The sequence below is a fragment of the Gracilinanus agilis genome, chromosome 3, assembly GCF_016433145.1.
Source record: "Gracilinanus agilis isolate LMUSP501 chromosome 3, AgileGrace, whole genome shotgun sequence".
Classification (NCBI taxonomy): domain Eukaryota; kingdom Metazoa; phylum Chordata; class Mammalia; order Didelphimorphia; family Didelphidae; genus Gracilinanus; species Gracilinanus agilis.
Genome location: NC_058132.1, coordinates 15,610,598 through 15,631,824, shown reverse-complemented (window position 1 = coordinate 15,631,824; position 21,227 = coordinate 15,610,598). Strand labels below are relative to the sequence as shown.

The 21,227-nt window shown below is 36.4% G+C and overlaps 1 protein-coding gene across 1 annotated transcript; it reads right to left on the bottom strand.

Annotated features, from left to right (window-relative positions):
• Window positions 1-1,836: 1,836 nt before the first annotated feature.
• Window positions 1,837-2,772, bottom strand: LOC123239460 (olfactory receptor 13H1-like). Its single transcript, XM_044666737.1, has one exon. The coding sequence runs from the start codon at window positions 2,767-2,769 to the stop codon at window positions 1,837-1,839; it is 933 nt and encodes a 310-aa protein (XP_044522672.1). The 5' UTR covers window positions 2,770-2,772.
• Between the last annotated feature and the right edge of the window lie 18,455 nt (window positions 2,773-21,227).

The following is a 21,227-nucleotide window of genomic DNA, read 5'->3' as shown; positions in this document are numbered from 1 at the left end:
TCTCTTCTCTTCTCTTCTCTTCTCTTCTCTTCTCTTCTCTTCTCTTCTCTTCTCTTCTCGTCTTTTCTTTTCTCTTCTTCTCTTGTCTTCTCTTCTCTTGTTTTCCTTTTTCACCTTTGGGAGCTCCTGATTCCATGAACTAGAATGAGACGCACAGTCTAGGGGTAAATTAATGGTTTAGTCCAATAAGCAAGGTCTTGAAGCACTCATAGGCACGGAGCACTTTTATCCATTTAGAGATCTTAGAAGAGGGGAGCCAGCTTTGTGCTCTGGAAGCTATCAGAGGTGTTGACCAAATTGTTAAAGGTAGGTACAAAGGTTGTACCTAATGCAAGAATCCCTTCAGGGCTTCTAAGGAACACAGAAAGGATCAAAGTGTCGAATTTAGGAGAGGTAATCATTGCTCATTTAGTTGATCTTTCAAGAGAATCCCATATAGTTGTAGAAAATGCTTTCTGATAGGATAATAATGCTGATGCAATAACTTTGTGCTTAGTAGGGGACAAGCGTATTCCTCTTCATGCCAATACCATGGTAAAGAGTAGCAATCAATTCATTCAATACCATGGCTAGAGAAAATAATTAATTAGTTTCTGATAATTTATATATGTAAAGTGCTTTGCAAACCATTCAGCAATCTATGTTGCTGGTGAGTCATTTCAGTCTGCCTGACACCATTTAGAGTTTTCTTAACCAATTCCTTGGCAATTTCTTTCTCCAGCTCATTTTACTGATGATGAAGAAACTGAGGCAAACAGGATTAAGTGATTTCCCCAGGATCATAAAGCTAGTGAGTGTCTGAGGCTGAATTTGATCTCAGATCTTCTTGATTCTAGGCCTGTCACTCTATCCATCATGCCAACTAGCTGCCCTAAAAAAAGCACTATATACATAAATGTTATTTGGATGATGATTACTATTGTTATAATTATTACTAATATGACAAATTGCCATTATTTTGTTGTTAAATTGTAAAGGCACTAAGAACATGTATCAGAAAAGTTTCAGGAAGAGGACTAGAGCCTTATAAAATTTTACCGAATGCCCTCTATTGTGGAGCTATTGGGAAGTTATTATTTCACAGAAAACTTATCTCTTATAGAATCCATGGATTTAGAAATAAAAGAAATCTTAAAAAGACACTTTGACTGGGTGAGTTGAAAACTAGACTTGCAGTTAAGAAGACCTCCATCCAAATTTCACCACACACTCATTGGTTTTTTGTTCATGATCAAATCACTTAGTGATCTTCATTTTGTTATCACTTTTTAAAAAGTAGTAACTTTTAAAATGATTTCATTTGGCTCTTAAGATGATTGTAAAGAACAAAAGGAGGAAATATACATGATGTGTTTTGCAGGACTAAAGCACTACACACAAGTCAGTTATTATTATTATTATTAGTCATAGTATAAAATTCATTCATTTGACATTCATAGAATTTAAATGATTTGCTCAAATTCATGCTAGTAGTAAGTGACAGAGGTGGGATTTGGTTCCACGTCTTCTGATTCCCAAACCAGAATTCTTTCCACTGAATCAGACTCCTTGTTCCCAGATGAACTTCTTGTTGCATGGGAAGATCATTGATGACCTGATGGAAATTCTTAAGATTTTTCTTTCATGTGAGCATGTGGTGATGTGGAAAGAAAGAGTTCAGACTTTCTTAGACAGTTGAAACTCCATTTTTGAGAATGCAATTACTCAAGATGCTGCAACATCATTTAACACCCTAGTGATTGCAGGAATTTTTGAAACATATATTTTATTTTGGTTAGTAAAACTACCACTTTTTCCATTTCCCCAGTTTTGTTAAAATTAACCAAACATTTCTTCTTAGGAGATATTTTTCTCCCCCATTAGTTTCCTTAATGCCTCTTTCACATCCTTATTTCGAAGGCTGTAGATGAGAGGGTTGAGCATGGGTGGAAGGATGCCATACAGCAAAGAGATGATCTTGTCCTGATCCTGGCTAGCTTTGTCCTGGGGAATCATGTACGCTGAAATGGCTGTACCATAGAAGATAACTACCACAGTTATGTGGGAGCTGCAGGTGGAGAAAGCCTTCTTTCGACCCTCTGCTGAGTGCATCTTCAGAACAGCCCTAAGGATGCGCCCATAGGAGGAGAGGATGAAGGTAAAGGGTGCAAGAAGAGTCAGAGAACTGGTGGCCATCATCAACCACTCATAGAACTTCAGATCATTGCATGCACGCTTGAGGATGGCTAAGAGTTCACAAGAAAAGTGATTGATCATGTGGTGGCCACAGAACTCCAGTGGCATTGTAAGGGTTGGAACCACAGTCAGCAGAAAGGCTGTCACCCAGGACGCCACTGCTAGCTTGAGGCAGAGCTGGGAACTCATCCTAACTGAATAGCGTAGTGGGTCACCAATGGCAATGCAACGATCATAGGCCATGACAGCCAGCAGCAGACATTCTGCAACCCCAAAATAGAGGCCAGCACACATCTGTGCCAGACACTGGCCCAAGGAAATAGATGGAATCTTGACCAAGCAGTTGATGAGAACCTGAGGCACACTAGATGAAGTGTAGCAGATATCCAGGAAGGACAGGTTACTTAGGAAAAAATACATGGGGGTGTGGAGCCGGGAATCATAGTGGATCAAGAAGAGAATGAGGCTGTTCCCAATTAATGTGATAAGATAGGACATTAAGAGAAAACAGAAGAATATGACTTGGGCTTTGGGATGCTCTGAGAAACCAACTAGAATAAAATAGGTCACATCTGTTTCATTTCCTCCATCCATTTCCTTCCTTCTTCTCTATCTATAATAAAAGGAAAAAGTCATAACTTTTTGTAAATTGTAACTATTTTGACAAATATTTTAAATGTCAGAGCAGTTTGCATGGTGATTTTGACCTACGTCTAAATAACGATGATTTCACAAAGCCCTGCCCATCTCCACAAAAAGACTTCATGAAATTACGAAATAACAACAATAACAATAGCAGAAATAATACAGTTTCCATTTTTTTTGTAAGACCACTTTCTACTTGAAGATTTTCTTGATTCCTCCAAATGCCAGTTTCTTCCCTTAAGTATCTTTTAAGTGTTTTATATTATATCATATTATACTATGTGATGTTACATATGTGCATATACATATTCACTCTATACACATTTATGTATGAGTATGTCTCCTTAATGGATTGCTGTGACTTTCTGTACTCAGGTAGCTTCCCATATATCATATACCTAACCCATCATTTAACTCATACTTTAGTTCTTTGCCATTTGGTAGCACTCACTAGTGTGTATCCACTAATATGAACTTTAAGAGTCCAGCATCAACTTTGCTGCTTTGATAAGAAATGGATATAGGACTTTTGTGGAAATATGGGATTAAATAATCAAATTATTAATTAATCAAACAATCAATCAAAGAATCAAACAATAATTAATTAATCAAATGGCTGATTGGTTAGATAAATAATTAAATTAAGTAATTAAAGAACCAATTCACACATCAATAAACTTAAAAATTACAAAGCATGTAGAGGCAGTATGGAATGCTGGGAAGAGTACTGATCTAGATGTCAGGAGTCTCAAGTTCCAATTTGCTTTGTCACAAATTTTATGCGTGTCTTAGCCAAGCAATTTTGTCAATCTGTTGTTAGAGTTGTTGTTCAGTCATTTTAGTCATTTCTGACTATTTATGACCCCATTTGGGATTTTCTTAGCAAAGATGCTGGAGTGGCTTGCCATTTCCTCCTCCAACTCATTTTATATATGAGGAAACTGAGGTGAACAATGTTAAGTGACTTGCTCAGGGTCATATAGCTAGTAAGGATTTGATGCCAGATTTGAAATCAGGAAGATGAGTCTCCCTGACTGCAAGTCTGGCACTCTATCCATTGCACTACCTAGCTGCTATAGTTTTTAATTTAATTTAATTTGATTAAATGATGCTTTCCTAGATATTCTATGATAGCAATCAACTATCATATGATAGCAATCAACTAATTGAACAACCAACAAGCTGTTATTAAATAACTACTCTTCGATCTATGTTAGACACTGAGGATTAAAACACAAAGTAAGGAACAATTTCTAATCTCAAAGAGATTATGACATAAATTATCTCATTTTATCTTTCAACTGAGCCTAAACTAGGTTGAGGGTAACTAGCAGGTCTCAAACCCATTGGTGAACTAGAGAATGTCTACCCCAGTCATGTGAAGATTTCTTTTGATGGAAGAGGCAAATGAGAACAATTTGTTTTAGTGACCATGAAGGGGGTGGAAAAAGGTGCTGTAGGGTGCTTAGAGCTTGGTTAGACATCAAAGAAGCCATGGTCATCCGCTGAATCCTGAGCCATCCCCAGTTATCCTGGCTTTAGACTTGCTGCCAGATTTGGATGACTCTGGAAAAGACAGTGAGACTGATAAATTTGTGTCACTATGCCTTGCTCAAATCCAATTTATGTGTGAGTTAAAAGACATTGCCAGTGATGCCCTTTTATGAATATGAAGGAAAACAACTAATTGTTATCCCCATTTTATAGTTGAGGAGCCTGAAGTAAACAGGAGTTAAGTGACTTTCGTGGGATCACATAAGTGAGGTTGAATTTGAACTCTTCCTGAGTCCAGGTTCAGTACTCTATTCAGAGCTAACTCAAGATCACTATATAGCACTCAGTGACTCAGTCTGCCTCTCTGATCCTTAGTTTCCATATCTGTAAATTGGAGGGGTTAGGCTGCATGATTTTAACACCTCTCACACCTCTGACATTTTATGTTTTGTCTTCTAGTGATCCATCTACTTCTTGGTTCTCTAGTTCATGTTCTAAATTCCCTTCTATCTGGAACATTGTATTGTGTTGTGTGATTCAAATTTCCTTCTAGCTCTAACCTTCTCTTTTCTATGATCTAAGTTACTTTTCAGCTTTTTCCTTCTGTGATTTACATTTTGAGGCTCCTGTATTACCTGTGGTGTTTACGTTCTGGTTATGATATTCTGAAATATTCTATGGCTTGTTCTATGCAAATCCTGTAGGAATTTTGTCTTTACATGAGTCCCAAGCTGGTCACTTTACATGTAAAGGTTAAGAAGAAACAAGAAAGGAACAGTAATATTTAAAGAAATGGAAAATCCTTACCAGGAGGGAAGAGCAGAACAGTTGCTATGTTCAGCCTACTAAAGAGAAGACTCACTTAAGTGTCTTCATTGATAAACCTATTAGAGACTTAAGAAGGGGAAAAATGAACAAGTAGTTTTTCAGATCAATGACTGGACAAGAAAAATGGCCCTAGATAAAAACAGGTGACATATGTTTTTTGACATATCAGCTTCAAACTGAGGTACTTTGATTCCAAATAAAGCATGAAGGAATAGCATTGAGGGAAGGTCATAGAATTTGGAGTCAGCATTGGTTTATGTCCTGGCTTTGGAAGTTCTTAGGAGTGTTAATGACTAGCAAGTCACTCTTCCTCATCTGCAAAACAATAAGTTGGACTTGATCTCTTTTTGGTTTACATATCAGCACCATATTTGTTTCATAAAAGGAGCTTGGTAGGACTCTTTCTTTATTAATCATTCTAATTAATTAATTTAATAGTGAAATTAGATGATCTTTAAATGTTTGGTAGAATTCATTTGTAAATTCATCTGATCCTAGTGCTTTTTTCTTAGGAAGTTTATTTAGTGCCTGTTCAAATTCTTTTTCTAAAATAGATTTATTTAGACATTCTATTTCTTCCACTGTTAGACTAGGCTCAAGATGGCAAAACTGTGGCACATATGCCAAAGATGACACACAGAAACCTCTCTATGGGCATGTGCTCCATCTCCTACCAGAGTTACTTACTACAAAGTCAGATATACTCAGGTGGAGCTGGTCCCTTTCCCCTCTCCACCATGACTCCCTGCCCTTCTGCCCAGCAGCACAATGGAAGTGCTTATTCCCTCCCCTAAGCGGAGCACTCAGGCCACTCCCTTCCTTTTCTCCTTCCCCTATCTGGAGTAAAGTGGGGGGGGGGCAGCACTTGGTCTCTGGTGGGGAATGGCATGCAGTCTGAGGGGAAGGAACATGACATATGGTCTCTAAAAGGTTTGCCATCACTAGTTTAGGCAGTTTATATTTTTGTAAGTATTCTTCTATTTCACTTAAATTAGTAAATTTGTTGGCATATAACCAGGTGAAACAACTGCTAATAATTTCTTTGATTTCATCTTCACTGGTAGTAACTTTATTCACTTCTCATTTTTGTTTCTAGTGATTTGGTTTTCTTCTCTTTAAAAAAAATCAAATTAACCATTGGTTTATCTATTTGGTTGCTTTTTCACAAAACCAACTCTTATTTATTTATTAATTTAATGGCTTTCTTTATTCAGTTTTGTTAATCTCACATTTGATTTTTAGGATTTCCAATTTTGTATTTAATTGGGGATTTTTAATTTTTCCCCTTAATTTTTGAATTGTATACTCAATTCATTATTAAGTTTTTTTCTCTTTTATTGACATAAATATTTAGCGATATAAATTTTCTTTTACTTATAAGTTTTCTGCCAAATATGGTATTGCTGATAGTGGAAAAAAGTATTTATCACAGATCTAGGAGACCCTTGTTCAAGACCCAACTTTTTTACTTATGAACTTTGTGACAGTGAGCAAATCAAATCAGCTCTCAATATCTCTGTTTCCTCATCCACAAAATGGGAATGATTTTTGCATTACTTTCCTATGATAGATTTAAAACGATGGTAAAAAAAAAGATATTCCTTACCATATGGCCCAAATAATAAGATGGAATAGACATTATCTGAGATCATTATGGATTCCTGAGGAAACTCCAGGTATGGGGGTTTGTAACTGGATAGCCATGCACTGAGAACCCAGTGATAGAATAAAATGTAGAGGTCATAGAAACAATAGATTGTCCAGAGTTGATGTATTTTCATGTCTGCAGACCTGACATTGTTTCACTTTTGAATCCTTTAGTCAAATCATAGATGAGGCCATTCTTCATAGATCAAAGCATTGTCAGTTCTGGAAAGGGATGATGAGTTTATGGACTTCTGGAAGGGAAATGATATTTTTGAGAAGACTGTCTACAAAATGTACAGTAGATAACTTTGATTACATTAAATTAAAAAGCTTTTACATAAACAAAAGCAATGCAACCAAGCTTAGAAGGTAAATAAAAAGCAGCAGAAAAGTGTTTTAGGAATTGTCTGACAAAGGTCATATTTCTCAAATAAAAAGAGAACTGAAACAAATTCATAAGAAAACAAAGCATTCCCCAGTTGACAAATGTTCAAGGAAATGAATAGGCAATTATCAGATAAGGAAATTAAAGCTATCTTTAATCATGTGAAAAAATGCTTCATATCACTATTAATGAGAGAAATGCAAATTAAAACAACTCTGAGGTATCACCTCTTAACTATCAGACTGATTAATATGACAAAAAGGAAAAATGATAAATGTTGGAGAGATTGTGGTAAAACTGGGACACTAATACACTGTTGGTGAAGCTGTGAATTGATACAATCATTCTGGAGAGAAATTTGTAACCATGCCAAAAGGACATAAAACAACATATCTTTTGATCCAGCAATATCACTACTAGGACTGCTTCCTAAGAGATCAAAGATAGGAGAAAATGACCTACTTGTACAAAAATATTTTAGCAGCACTTTTTGTGGTGGCAAAGAATTGGAAACTGAAAAGTTGACCAACATTTGGGGAATGACTGAACAAGGGGTGGTATGTGATTGTAATGGAATACTATTGTGCCATAAGAAATAATGAGCAAGACAATCACCAAAAAAAACTCCTGGAAAGACTTATATGAAATGATGCAAAGAGAAGAAAATAGGAGAATATTATACATAGTAACAACAACAATGATCATGATCGACTTGAATAAATTAATTATTTTCATCAATGCGAGGATTAGGACAACCAACTCCAAGAGACTCATGATGAAAATCACTATCCAAAACCATAGAAGGAACTGAGGGAGTCTGAATGCAGATTGAAACAATCTATTCTTCACTTTATTTCTTCCATGATTTTTTGCCAATGTAAGCAATATATGCCTTCTTTTACATGATGAACATGGAAATATGTATTATATAATACCATATGTACAATCTATATCATATTTCCTGCCATATTAGAGAGGGGAAAGGGGTGGAAAAGAGAGAGAATATGGGTCACAAAATGTCAGCAAATGATTATTAAAAAATTATATTGACATGTTAAAAATAAAAAGAAATTAATTAAATTTTTTAAAAGATAAAAAGACACTCCATATTTCCCCCAATCAGTGCCATGGTCCATTTACCTCCAAACGGATTCATAATATAGGATAGAGGAAGCATAATGAGAAATCAGTTTCAAGAATAGGTTGGAATTGCACAAGGAAAGAGAGCAGACAGGCTATTCTAGGCAAATTGGGGGTTGTATAATATTAGCCTTTAATAAAATAGTATAATTCTTCCTCGTAATATATAAAACTATACATTTTGTACCTTTATTTTTAAAAATATTGCATTATTATTTTATATCAGAGTAATATATGTGCATCTCTCTATCTAATCTATCTATATGTCTGTCTGTTTGTCTATATATCTTTCACAACATTGGAAGGAATTTTAAAAGTCAAATACAGAAGTTTACTTCCCACAGTTAGGAAATTTCTGAGGTTAGATTTGAACTGAAGATCTCCCATCTCATAGTCTGGCTACCCCCTAAATTTGCTATTTTTATAAATGCTGCATTCTACCTAACAGACTATAAGTCCATTGAATTCAGGAATTGTTTTGGTTTTGAAATGGGATCACCAGTGTTTAGCAGATTATCTTGCCCATAGTAGGCATTTAATAAATATTTGTTGAAATGAAATGACATGCATCTCTCTTCTCCTTGAATACCTCTTGTGAGGAGGTGTTTTTGAAACTACTTTGAAAGGTAGTCTAATTCTTTGTCTTAATAGTTTAATAGTTTATTTTTACATTGAGTTAATATTTGCTTCCCTGTTACTTATAGAATCAAAACATAATAGCATTTCATAGCTAGAAGAGACATTAGAGGTTATCTAATTGTAACTACCTCATTTTACAGATGGGGAAACAGACTCAAAGAAGTCAACTTATTGTCCAGAAATCACAAAGATAGTAAAGTAAAAGGATTGACAGACTTACACCAAGTTTTCTAAGTCCAAGTTCAGTGTCCTTCCTACTATACCGTGTTTCCATTCTTTCCTTGGATCTACATAAAATCCAATTTATATTTCCACATGAGAGAGTGTGGGCTATCCGAAGATAGTGATCATATTCCTATCAGCTTTCTCTTGTATAGGCTCAGCATCATCAGATCTTTCAATCAATACCAAATTGCCCTGGTTTATTCTCCTGGTGATACTAGCCACTGTTCCTTGGACCTGCTAAAGATTTTCCACATAGGTTTTGTAACATGTAGGACAATGATATAAATTCATCCTCTAATGGTAGCTGACACCATGATTGCAGAGCCAGTCTTGATATCACAAAGACCTGAGTTCAAATATAGCCTCAGAAACTTACTAATTTTGTGGCCCTGAGAAAATCACTTAATCAGTTTTGTCATCTTAAAAATGGATGATAATAGTAGCACTTATATACTAGAGCTGTTGTTTTAGCATAAAATAAAGTGATGTTTTTAGAGCACTTTGCAAACCTTAAACCACTATATAAATACTCTTATTACTATTGTTATTGTCATTAGTTTTATTTCAGCTCATTTGATTCAGTTCTAAACTTATTTCCTTGGGGAGAAAAAAAAACATATTCAAACTGGTCAAACACTTCATTTAAAGTGGGCTGTCTGGAGGAGACACCCAGTTACCTTACCAACTGATATTCTGGATGAAGATCTTATCAGCCAATCTGTAATTCATGTCCACTCCTAATAGTGAGTAAATCTGTAATGAAAAACAAGATCTTTTGATAGATATTCTAGTGAATTTTTCCTTCTCCTATGCTGCCTCCTGATGCTATTCTTAAGCTTGATGTACAGTTCCATGAATGTATGCTTCCACTTTTTGACAAGAGCCTGTTACTGCCACGTGTACCATTCACTCGGAGCGGGTAGTTTCTCCTCCAGACAGCCCACTTTAAATGAAGTGTTTGACCAGTTTGAATATGTGTATTGAGAGTTAAACCTAGACATGAAAGGTCCTGGATTAAAATCTTACCTCAGACACCTCCTAGCTGTGTGACTCTGAGCAAATCACTTAACTCTCATTGCCTAGTCTTTACTGTTTTCTGACTTGGAGCCAATAAACAGTATTAATTCTAAGATGGAAGGTAAGGGCAAAAAAAAAAATAAAAAGAATATCAGTTGCTCTAAGACATCAGGGATATCAATATACTTTCTTACTTCCATATCCTATATCTAATATTCCATATTCTATTATATAAGGTTGGTCTGAAAGATCCAATAAAGCTCTGACTTCTCTGTTCTATGTTCTAAGGTTCATCTTAGTTCTGACATTCTACTTTCTAGGTTAATAAAACCCTCTAAGTTCTAACAATGTACATATTAAAGTATCTCTCAATTTTCTTTCCTAATAGCCTATGTTCTAAGGTTCCAAGGTCCAATATTTTATTCTTTTATGAAGAAGTACCTCCCAACAAAGTTTAGTTTTCTCTTCATTCCATACTTTCCTCTTTTTCACATATTCACTACATCCATGATCCACTTCTCAAGGGCCTCTCATTTCCTCTTTGAAGCATATGGAGGACAATAAGAGAACAGAAGCTGTCCCTGCATCGGCATCCTCCCCCATCTTCATAATTCCATTCTCTATTTAGTTACCCTCAAAACAACATACTTAGGACAAGAAGTCCCCTCCAAAGAGGGCCAAACTATTTTCTTACAACTGCAAAATGGGTAGCCACAAGAAGATGTCATAAATCAATAAGTCTCAGTCTGACAAAAGTAGAAAAGTTTGTGAAGCTGAATCTCCAAGCAGGTCCCAAAGACTAAGTTCACTCTTTTTTCCCATCTAGCCTCTCTTTTCCGAACACTTACAATCTCAGGAAATCCTCTGATGATGGAAGAGTGGCATATGGATTAAGCCAATGCAAAAAGAGGAGATTAATTCAGGAAGGAGGCAAAATTGACTTTCATCTTCTCTCCTTGCTGACTCCGGAGATTTCAAGAGGTTGCCTCCAAGGGACAAAATGCTCATTAAAATCTGAAGTACTGAGTCTGGCTTGGGAATCCAGAGTAAACTTTCTGATTTCCCTAGTCATTAGTGGAGAAGTTTTGGAAGATATCTGATTGGAAAAAAAAAAGTAATTTAGCTACTTAGCAAATGTCTTTTGACAGCTAAGGTGTGTGTGTGTGTGTGTGTGTGTGTGTGTGTGTGTGTGTGTGTGTGTGAGAGAGAGAGAGAGAGAGAGAGAGAGAGAGAGAGAGAGAGAGAGAGAGAGAGAAAAGATGGACAGACATAGAGGTAGAGACAGAGAGATAGACAGATGTAGACAGAGAAACACCAACTGGAGAGATTGAATACATTATTGTTGTTATCGATTAATTTCCCTTGAATCACTGAATGAACAAAGAATGGCTGAATTGGAAAGAGAGAGATCTTAGACCTTTAGAATGTCATAGCTAGAAGGTACCTTAGAAGAGAGAATGTTAGCTCTGTAAGGAGACTTAGAGATTTTTTTCATTGCCATTCTCTTCTACAGATAAAGAAATAGTTCCAGAGAAGGGATCTGATTTATGGAAGATACACAGAAAGTCAGGGATAGATTTACTAGGAATAAAGGAAGTAAATAAGGATTTATTAAGCACCTACAATGTATCAGATATCATCCTAAGTGCCTTACAAATATCTCATTTATTTATAGGTATGATTATTATATCCATTTTACAGTTGAGGAAGCTGAAGAAAGCAGAAGTTAAATGATTTGCCCAGGGTCATACAGCTAGTAAATGTCTAAGGTTGTGTATGAAGTCATATCTTCCTGACTTGATATCTAGTGTGCCATTTAGCTTCCTCTATTAGAATAATGCTCTTGGCCCCCTAGTCCAGTATTTTCATTTTATGGTGTTGCTGCTTCTTTGTTGGGTCCAGACTGAAAAGAACTGAAAACTCCAAAATTTTTCTCTTATTACCTTTGTCTATTTCGAGTTAACACACCTTTTGATTGGATCAACAAAATTTGAACTAGGTGGAGGACCTCCAAACCAGAGAATTCACACCCTTTCAACTGGATAAGTCAGGAAATGAGAACTCATATCTCAGTCAGCCAGGAATCTGTGAACTCTTTTGATAAGTATTGACCTTTCCAGAAGGTGAGAAGTGGTTCCCACAAATACTGCCCCCTGGGCAATGCTGGGCAATTTGGAAGCTGTGATTGGCCCTTGTGAAAAGGGGAAGGGACAGGAAAGCACTATAAAAAGCCTTGAATTTCTGGGGCTAGGGAAGTCAACTCCAAGAAGGAAGTCTGCTTCAAGAAGGTTGCCCCAAGGAAGAAAGTCAGTCTCAGGAGTCACCTTCAGCAAGTGTTATTATCTTGACCTGCCTCTTGGAGGGAACTTGGGTGAGTGGATAGCTGGCTTTCCCTTCCTGTCTTCTGGAAAGGATTTAATTCTGGTTGAAGGTCAAGAAATCCTGGCTGAGTGGAGCAGTGGAGCAATATTTAGTTAGGCTAATGTCTTCTCTACCCTTTTGTATTGCTCTACTTTAACTCTTTCCACCCCTTTTGTAAATAAAGGCTATTAAAGGTTATTTCAACTTTGAGCAATAATACTTTGAATTGGCAACCATCACTATTATTTATAATCTCCATATATTTAAGTCAAACCATTAAAATTTAATTCTTATACTACCCTAATGCATTCTCTTCTTAATGTCCACTGGGACTATTACAGAAGCTCTAGAACAAGTCGTGTTACCACTACTCTTCACGCCCACCCTGCATTTCATTCTACAAATGCTCCTAAACATACTCATTTTACCAAAAAATCTTTAGTGGCTTTTTATAGCAAAGTTCAAAGTCTTCTGCTTGGCATTCAAGGCCTCTATACCTGTCAAAATGTCCAATATCTTATCTTTTAAACATACCACAGACTTTTCACTTATCTCAGTTTACTCAAACTGTTCCATTTTTCTGAAATGTCATCCTTCCCTCATATCTTGGAGACGTGTTATCCTTGGAATGAAGAAAGCATAGGAGCAGAACCAGGTCTCTGACTTTTGTATGATAATGGACAAGTTATTTTATCACTTTCAACTTTTATTTCCTTATCTCTAACAAGGTGATAATTCAGAGAATCACAGAATTTGAGAGATACCATGTAGTACAAAGTATAATATCAAATGTAATACTTGGAAAATGATCTAGCAATAAGGCAGTGCAGTGGGAAGAGCACAGGACCTGCAGTTAGGAAGACCTGAATTAAAATATGATCTCAGATATTTATTGACTATGTGAACCTGGAAAATCCATTTAACCTCTGTTTGCCTCAGTTGCCTCACCTGAAAAATGAGAATAATAATATTTATTTCCCCAGTTTGTTGTGAAGATAAAATGAGATAATGTTTAGAAAGTGCTTGCAAACCTTAAAGTAATATATAAATATTAGCTACTATTTATTTTACTTTTTATTTTCTTTTTCTTAATTATATGTAAACACATTTTTAATTAGAAAATTTTTATTTAATTAATTCATTTAGAATATTTTCCCATGGTTACATGATTCATATTTTGCCCTCCCCTCTTCCCTTCCCCCTTCCATAGCCAATGAGAAATTCCACTGTGTTTTCACGTGTCATTGATCAAGACCTATTTCTATATTATTAATATTTGCATTAGGATAATTGCTTAGAGTCTACATCCCCAATCATATCCCCATTGACCCATGTGATAAACATATCCATATTAGCCACGTTGAAAAGAAAACAGACCAACTCCGTGTCTCCCCAAGAATAATAAAATTTTTTTAAAAAGTATTCTTCTATATGCATCTAGATTCCATCAGCTTTTTCTCTGGAGATGGGTAGCATTTTTCACCAGAAGTCCTTTTGAATCATCTTAGATCATTGTATTGTTGAGAATAATAATCATTCATACTCAAACATCATGAAGTATTGCTATTAGCATGTAGAATGTTCTACTTCTGCTCACTTCACTCTGAATCAGTTCATGTACATCTCAGATTTTTCTGAAAGCATCCTGCTCATCATTTCTTTTTTTTTAACCCTTAACTTCTGTGTATTGGCTCCTTGGTGGAAGAGTGGTAAGGGTGGGCAATGGGGGTCAAATGACTTGCCCAGGGTCACACAGTGGGGAAGTGTCTGAGGCTGGATTTGAACCTAAGACCTCCTGTCTCTAGGCCTGGTTCTCAATCCACTGAGCTACCCAGCTGCCCCTGCTCATCATTTCTTATTGCACACTAGTATTCCATCACAATCATACACCACAGTTTGTTCAGCCATTCCCCAATGGATTGATATCTCTTTAATATCCAATTCTTTGTCATGACTAAAAGAGCCGTTATAAATATTTCTGTATATATAGATCATTTTCTCTTTTTCTTTGATCTCTTTGAGGTAGAGACCTACTAGTGATATTTCAGGGCAAAGGGTATGTGCAGTTTTATAGTCCTTTGGGCACATTTTCCAGAATGGTTGAATCAGTTCACAACTCCATCCACAATGTATTAGCATCCCAATTTTTCCACATTCCCTCCAACATTTATTTTTTTTTTCTATCATATTAGCCAACATGATAGGTGTGGGGTAGTAACTCAGAGTTATTTCAGTGATTAAATTATTTTTGTTGCCTTTGTTTTTGATATGGTGAATTATTCTGACAGTTGTCTTAATATTATGCCTTTTTATGACTGGCATAAATTAAGGACGATTCATCTTCATAAGTTCAAGCCTTATATACTTCTTAGCTATGTGACCTTGGTTAAAACACTTAACCCTGTTTGCCAAAGTTCCTCATTTATAAAATGAGCTGGAGAAGGAAATGGAAAACCACTTATCAGTCTATGTTTTCAGCTGATATAAGAGAAACACTAAAATTAATTTAACTCATATTAAGGTCTGTAATGCAAAGATGCAATAAAGGCTTTTTCCCTTGAAAAAGTTAACTGAAAACTTCTGGCAGTTAGATGCTTTAGAATCCTGAGAGCTGTCAGTTGGTTCTAGAGGCTTGAAGAGAGCAGAAGGACCAACTGGAGCTCTGCCTTTGGCTTTTGGCTTTGCTTTTGGCCTGTGTCTTGTCTCTGGACCTCTCCCTGACCTCCATACTATTTCCACATTTCCTTTCCTGTTTTCCTGTGGGCTCTGGGAGGAAGGGTGGCTTTTGGGTTTTTAGTGACTTTGTGAGTTTAATTTCCCCATAGGCAAGTAGAACATCCTTGAATCAAACTATCCCTTACTTCATTGATTTAGTATATCCTCTACTTTAAAAGCAGCCAAATTTTCCCTGGCTGAGAGAGCAGGTTCTCTCTCAGTCTAACCCATTCCTGTGACCCTCCCCCATCTTGAGTTTCTCCCTAGCGGCTGTCAGAAACCCCAAACCCTTCTCTCCCTCTGACTAACCCTGAACATTAATAAATCCCCTTGTTACCTAATCAAACCCTTTAGTGAATCATTGTGTTGAAGATTTAGCCAAGGGTTGAAGGGAAAGGAATTATTCTCTTTATTTCCTGAGGGAACTGGAGGCATCCATCTTGGGAGGAAGTAGTTGCTTGACACTTCCTCCTGAATCCCTTCAGTTTCACTGACAGGGAGGAGCCTTGCGACTCCTCCTTTGAGGACTTGAGAAACTGACAAGAAAGGCCTCAAGTCAGATTTAAACCACTTCTGACTGGCCCTATTCCTTGTGTCTGTAGAAGTACCTTTCCTGCCTGGAAGGGTTCAGTCTATTTCCCCTCACTGTCCTCTGTCTCTAGCCTGAGTGTCTTGTCTGTGTTAGCTGCCACGCCTGAATACCTCACCTGTACCCTTACCACCCAAATACCACCTTGTCCATTCCTCCCTACACTTAGTTATCCCTTTCATTCCTCTTCCTAATACCTATCTCACCTTTATTCCTTCCTTTAACCTAAAGATCCTAAGATCACCTACTTTTCTTGATAACAGCTATGCATCCAGGAATATCTTTATTCAAATCCCACCTCTGCTATCTGGCTATGTGAACCTGCATGTATCACTTGGCCTCTCATTTCTCTGGGCCATTCTCTAAGATTTTAAGTTGTAGAGAAGATGGTGAACTGTGTTAATAGAAAGAGTTTCCTTCCTTGAGAATTCTCTGTGCCAGTGATCACAGATCTAGTCCTGATCTCTATCTTTAATTGCAAATTGCGTGATATGTCTCACTAGCTGAACATAGACTGCTTGAGGGCAAAAACTTTAATATTTGCCTTCATAATCCTATAATCTACATAGTGCCTAGTAAATGCTAGGAGCTTATATGTCTTTTCTTTGATGTTGAGTAACTCATAGCCAGCCTTCCCTTCTCACTAGCAGAACTTGGTGGAGTGGTGTGAGAGAGGTGAATATGGCAGGAGAGAGGGGGCTGATGTCATTGTCATTTGGGTCATATCACAGAGAACCCTTGAACTACTTATTCCACCTAGAAATAAAAACAAACTCTTTTTCTAACAGTAGCTTCTCATAATACTGATATTTGGCCTTTGTTACCAAAAAAATAAGAAGTTGCATTATTAAAAATCCATCACACGTTTGGAATTATGCCCAAAGGGCTATAAAATCATGCATACTCTTTGATTCAACAATACCACTATTAGGTCTGTATTTCAAAGAGATTTTAAAAAAGGGGGCAGGAAAGGATGCTTTTGTATCAAAAAATATCGATAGAAGTTTTTTTTTTTTTAATGGCAAAGAATCAGAAATTGAAGGGATGCTCATCAAAATAGATAAACAAGTATTTGTATATAACTAAGATAGTGACAGTAGTGGCTCTTGACTGAGAGACCCAGACCAACCTCCTGCTCCCTACAGGTCCAGAGGTAAAAGCCCCTCAACTGCCAACTGATTTCTCTCTTCTATGTCTTGTCTCCTAGGTAACAGATTCTTCAGTTCTGGCTAACTCTCACAGTAGCCTGTCAGCTCTCTTCTACTTAGAAATCCTTCTGCTTTCTTCCCTGCCTCTTAAAGAGATAGAGGTAGAGCTTCAGAAAATCCCTTTAACAATAGAATATTATTGTGCTATAAGAAATGACAAGCACGATTCTTTCAGAAAAAACCTGGAAAGATTTACATGAACTGATAGAAAGTGAAATGAGCAGAACCAGGAGAACATTGTAATAGCAATATTATACAATGACCAATTGTGAATGAATCAAATATTCTAAGCAATATGATGATGCAAGGCAATTCAGAGGGATTTATGATGAAAAATGCTATTCACCTCCAGAGAAATAATTGATGAAATCTGTTGAAGCACACATTTTTTTTGAAAAATCCTTTTTTTTCTTGGTTTCTTTTTATTTTTGGTCTCTTTTTTTTACATTAATGACTAATATGTAAATATGTTTTGCATGTCTGCATATGTATAACCTAATTAAATAGTTTGTCTTCTGAATGAGAGGGGAGGAGAGGGAGGGAGAGAGGGAGAGATTTTGGAACTTAAAAAATGTTAAAATAGTTTTTACATGTATTTGGAAATAATATTGATTGGTTGATTTTTATTAATAGTTTATTTACAAATTTCGCAACCCCTTCCTTCTCTCCCCATATCATAGGAGCCATCATCTGAGAAGCATATATATGTAATATATGTATGTGTGTATGTGTGTATGTGTGTGTGTACATATATATATATATACATATATATATATATATATATATAAAACATCTTTTATGTTTCCAATTTTCGGTTAATTCCCTGAGGTGACGTTTACAAGTTAATCTTCAAGGATTCAATCTTTAACTATGTATAATTTTCTTTTGCTTCCACTCATTTTGCTGTTAATTATCCCATGTAGTTCTTTCAAAGTTGCTTTTAAAAATTAGCCTGCTCATCATTTTTTATAGTGCAGTAGTTTTCTATCACAATCATAAACCAAAATAATTTAAAAAATCAAAATAAATAAACCTTAAAAAAGAGAAAGAAAGAAATCTATCCAATAGCTGTAATAATAAAGAACAAGATCACAAGACTGGTTATGGGAGTAAATGACAAAAGAGGACAAATTTTATGAACTCCACTGGAGCTTGTGGAGTTCTGTCAGGAGATTAGCAGAAGCAGGTCAAAAACATAACATAAAAAAATGGTCATTTGAATAGAAAGACAAAACAGACCTGCTTTATTGCCAAAGTTTATGAGAAATCAGACTCTGTATTACATTTAGGCATAAGGGGAAGACATTAGTGAAAGGATTTAAGCTTTAAGAAAATAAATTTGTGCCTCTTCCTCTCTCCAAAAACCCTTTATATGTATGAGAATTCTTTTTTAAAAAATTAAACCCTTACCTTGTCTTAGAATCAATAAGTATTGATTTAAAGGCAGAAGAGTGGTAAAAGCTAGGCAATGGGGTTAAGTGAATTGCCCAGGGTCACACAGCTAGGCAGTGTCTGAGTCCATATATGAACCCAGGACCAGGTCCTGTCTCTAGGCCTGGCTCTCAATCCATTGAAACCACCTAGCTAACCCTCCCCCTTCTCCCCCATGAATTCTTAGAGGGACAGTGCCAGGTAGGAAGGCGATTTCTAGTAGAGTGCAATACGAATATGTCCTTTTCTCTATAATTTAAACATATGATCATTTTAAAACTGAAAGGGTTTTAGAGATCATGTTAGTCAGGGCTTTCATTTTCATGGGTAAATTGAAGCCCTAAGACCTTTAATCACTGGACAAAAGTAGAAAGAGTCAGAGCTCGAATTCACACCCAAGTCCTCTGACTACAAATCAAAGTATCTTTCTGTTATTTTTATAAAAATGTAGATAACGGAAAAGATGACATGACGACCAAAATTTCAGACAGGACTAGGTTGGGATGTAGGTTGCTAAAATGACAGGAGAGAGAACTTCATAACTCACAACATTGAGGAACAACTAATATGATGACAATTCATACAAAAATGTAGATTGCTTCACTTAGGTTAAAAAATGAGCTAATTAGGGAAAAAGTGTATGTCATTAAGCAAAAGTCTGTCCATTAAAGAATTGAGTGTTTTAATGGACTCCAAACTCTTTAGAAGTCAACTAGAAAGCCAAGAAAGTTAATGTGTCTTATACAACACTAAGAGATCAAAAGTCTTTGTGACACATTCAGAGGAAGAACTGTGGGAGTAGAAACACAGAAGAAAAACAACTGCTTGATCACATGGTTCGATGAAGATATGATTGGGGATGCAGACTCTAATCGAGCACCCTAGTGCAAATATCAATAATATGGAAATAGGTCTTGATTAATAATACATGTAAAACCCAATGGAATGTGGCATTGGCTATGGGAGGAAAAGAGGGAAAGAACATGAATCATGTAACCATGGAAAAATATTCTAAATTAATTAAATAAAAATTTCCAAATTTAAAAAAAAGTCTTTGTGACAGTCCCATCTTCCTCCGTTCTAGCTGGACAACATTTGATGGTGCTCAGTTCTTGTAAATACTCTTTAGGAAGAGCACTGTACACTATTATAAGCATGGAATGGAGAGCATCCAAAAAAAGTGGGTCCCAATAGTGATGGGCCTTGAGATCACGTCATATGAGGATGAACCAGAGATGGATAGCCTAGAGAGCAGAAGCTTGAAGGAGGGACATAATGACTCTTCTCAAGTTTTTAAAGGACCATTAAGTGAACCAGGGGTATGGTTTATCCTACATGGCCCAAAAGATCAGAAATAGGAGCAATGAGTGCAAATTACATAGTCAGATTTAGCTTCACATAAAGAAAGCCTTCCTCATGATATGAGAGAGCTACGTCAAAGTGCAATGACTTCCTTGGCAGGTGGTGAGTTATCTATCACTAGAAATCCTCAAGCAAAATTGAAATGACCAATTGTCAGTGTTGTTGTAGAGGAGATTCTATTCTAAGTACATATTGGTCTACTTATCCTCCAAGGTCTTTTCTAACTCTGAGATACTCTGGTTCTATGCAAAGGACAGATCATTGTAATTAGAGTCAAAAATGGGTTTTAGGACTAATTTTGTAATTTAACAGTGTAAATGGGGAATAAGGTTGACAAAATTGGTCAACACAAATGAGTTATTATTGGGGATTCAGGGACTCACTATGACTTAACACAAAGAGCTTGCTACCTGCATCATTGGAGGCAACATTGGCATTAATAAGATCATTGATCTCTGAAGGTAAAACCATATTTAATATTCTATGTTATATGTTGTGAAGCATGTCTATTAGCATGTATATATGTTCCTAGAAGTTATGGACTGATTTTTTTGTGTATATAGCACTTAGCATAATGCCTGACATTTTCTATGATATAAGATGAAGGTTGGAGTTTGAGCAGAAATTAAAAAAGGCCTTAGATGCCCAGCTCCCTTCCCCATCTTTACTTGGGAACCCATAGGAGAGGATAGTAATGAGCTTAGTTTCTTTGTTGGCTGAGTCCTCTGGGATAGCTCCCTGGATTTCAGTCCCAGTAGCCATAGCCAAAGGTTGAAATCTCATCCTTTTGTGCACTCAGGAAAGAAATCCAGAAAACAGCTAGATCTAGAGGTAGGTCAGGAGCTTTTTTTCTTGGGTTGGGTCAGAATTAGAACTAAACATTTCTGTTCAATCTATATGCATAAAGGACACTGAACAAAAACTCAAGAGACTTGGATTTGGTCCCAGGTCTGACTCAATAACTTCATAGCCATGGGTAATCACTTAACCTTAACCTTAAGCCTCCTTTCCCCCTCTAGAAAATTGACCTAGATGACTTGTCTCATAGAGTTTCTGTAAGAAAAGCCTATAGGAATATGGTTTGTGAGCCATTTTTTAGGGAGATGAAATAGGCAGATTGCTCATCTAACACTTCAGATATTTGTCTTTATGATCACCCTTCTCTTTGGTCTTGAGAAAATCTCTCTGACTCTACCAGAAAGCAACATTGGATGGTGGAAAGAAGACTTGTCCTAGACTTAAATCCTTAAAGTTAAAAGACTCCATCCTAGTTCAAATTCTCACAGTTATCAGATGTGACCACGTGTAAGCTACTTAATTTGTCTGAGCTTCAGCTTTCTTCATCAGTGAAATGGAAATAACTTAC

What these genes read in the sequence shown, in the direction of transcription:
- LOC123239460 (XM_044666737.1), bottom strand. Translation starts at nt 2,769, where the DNA reads ATGGATGGAGGAAATGAAACAGATGTGACCTATTTTATTCTAGTTGGT.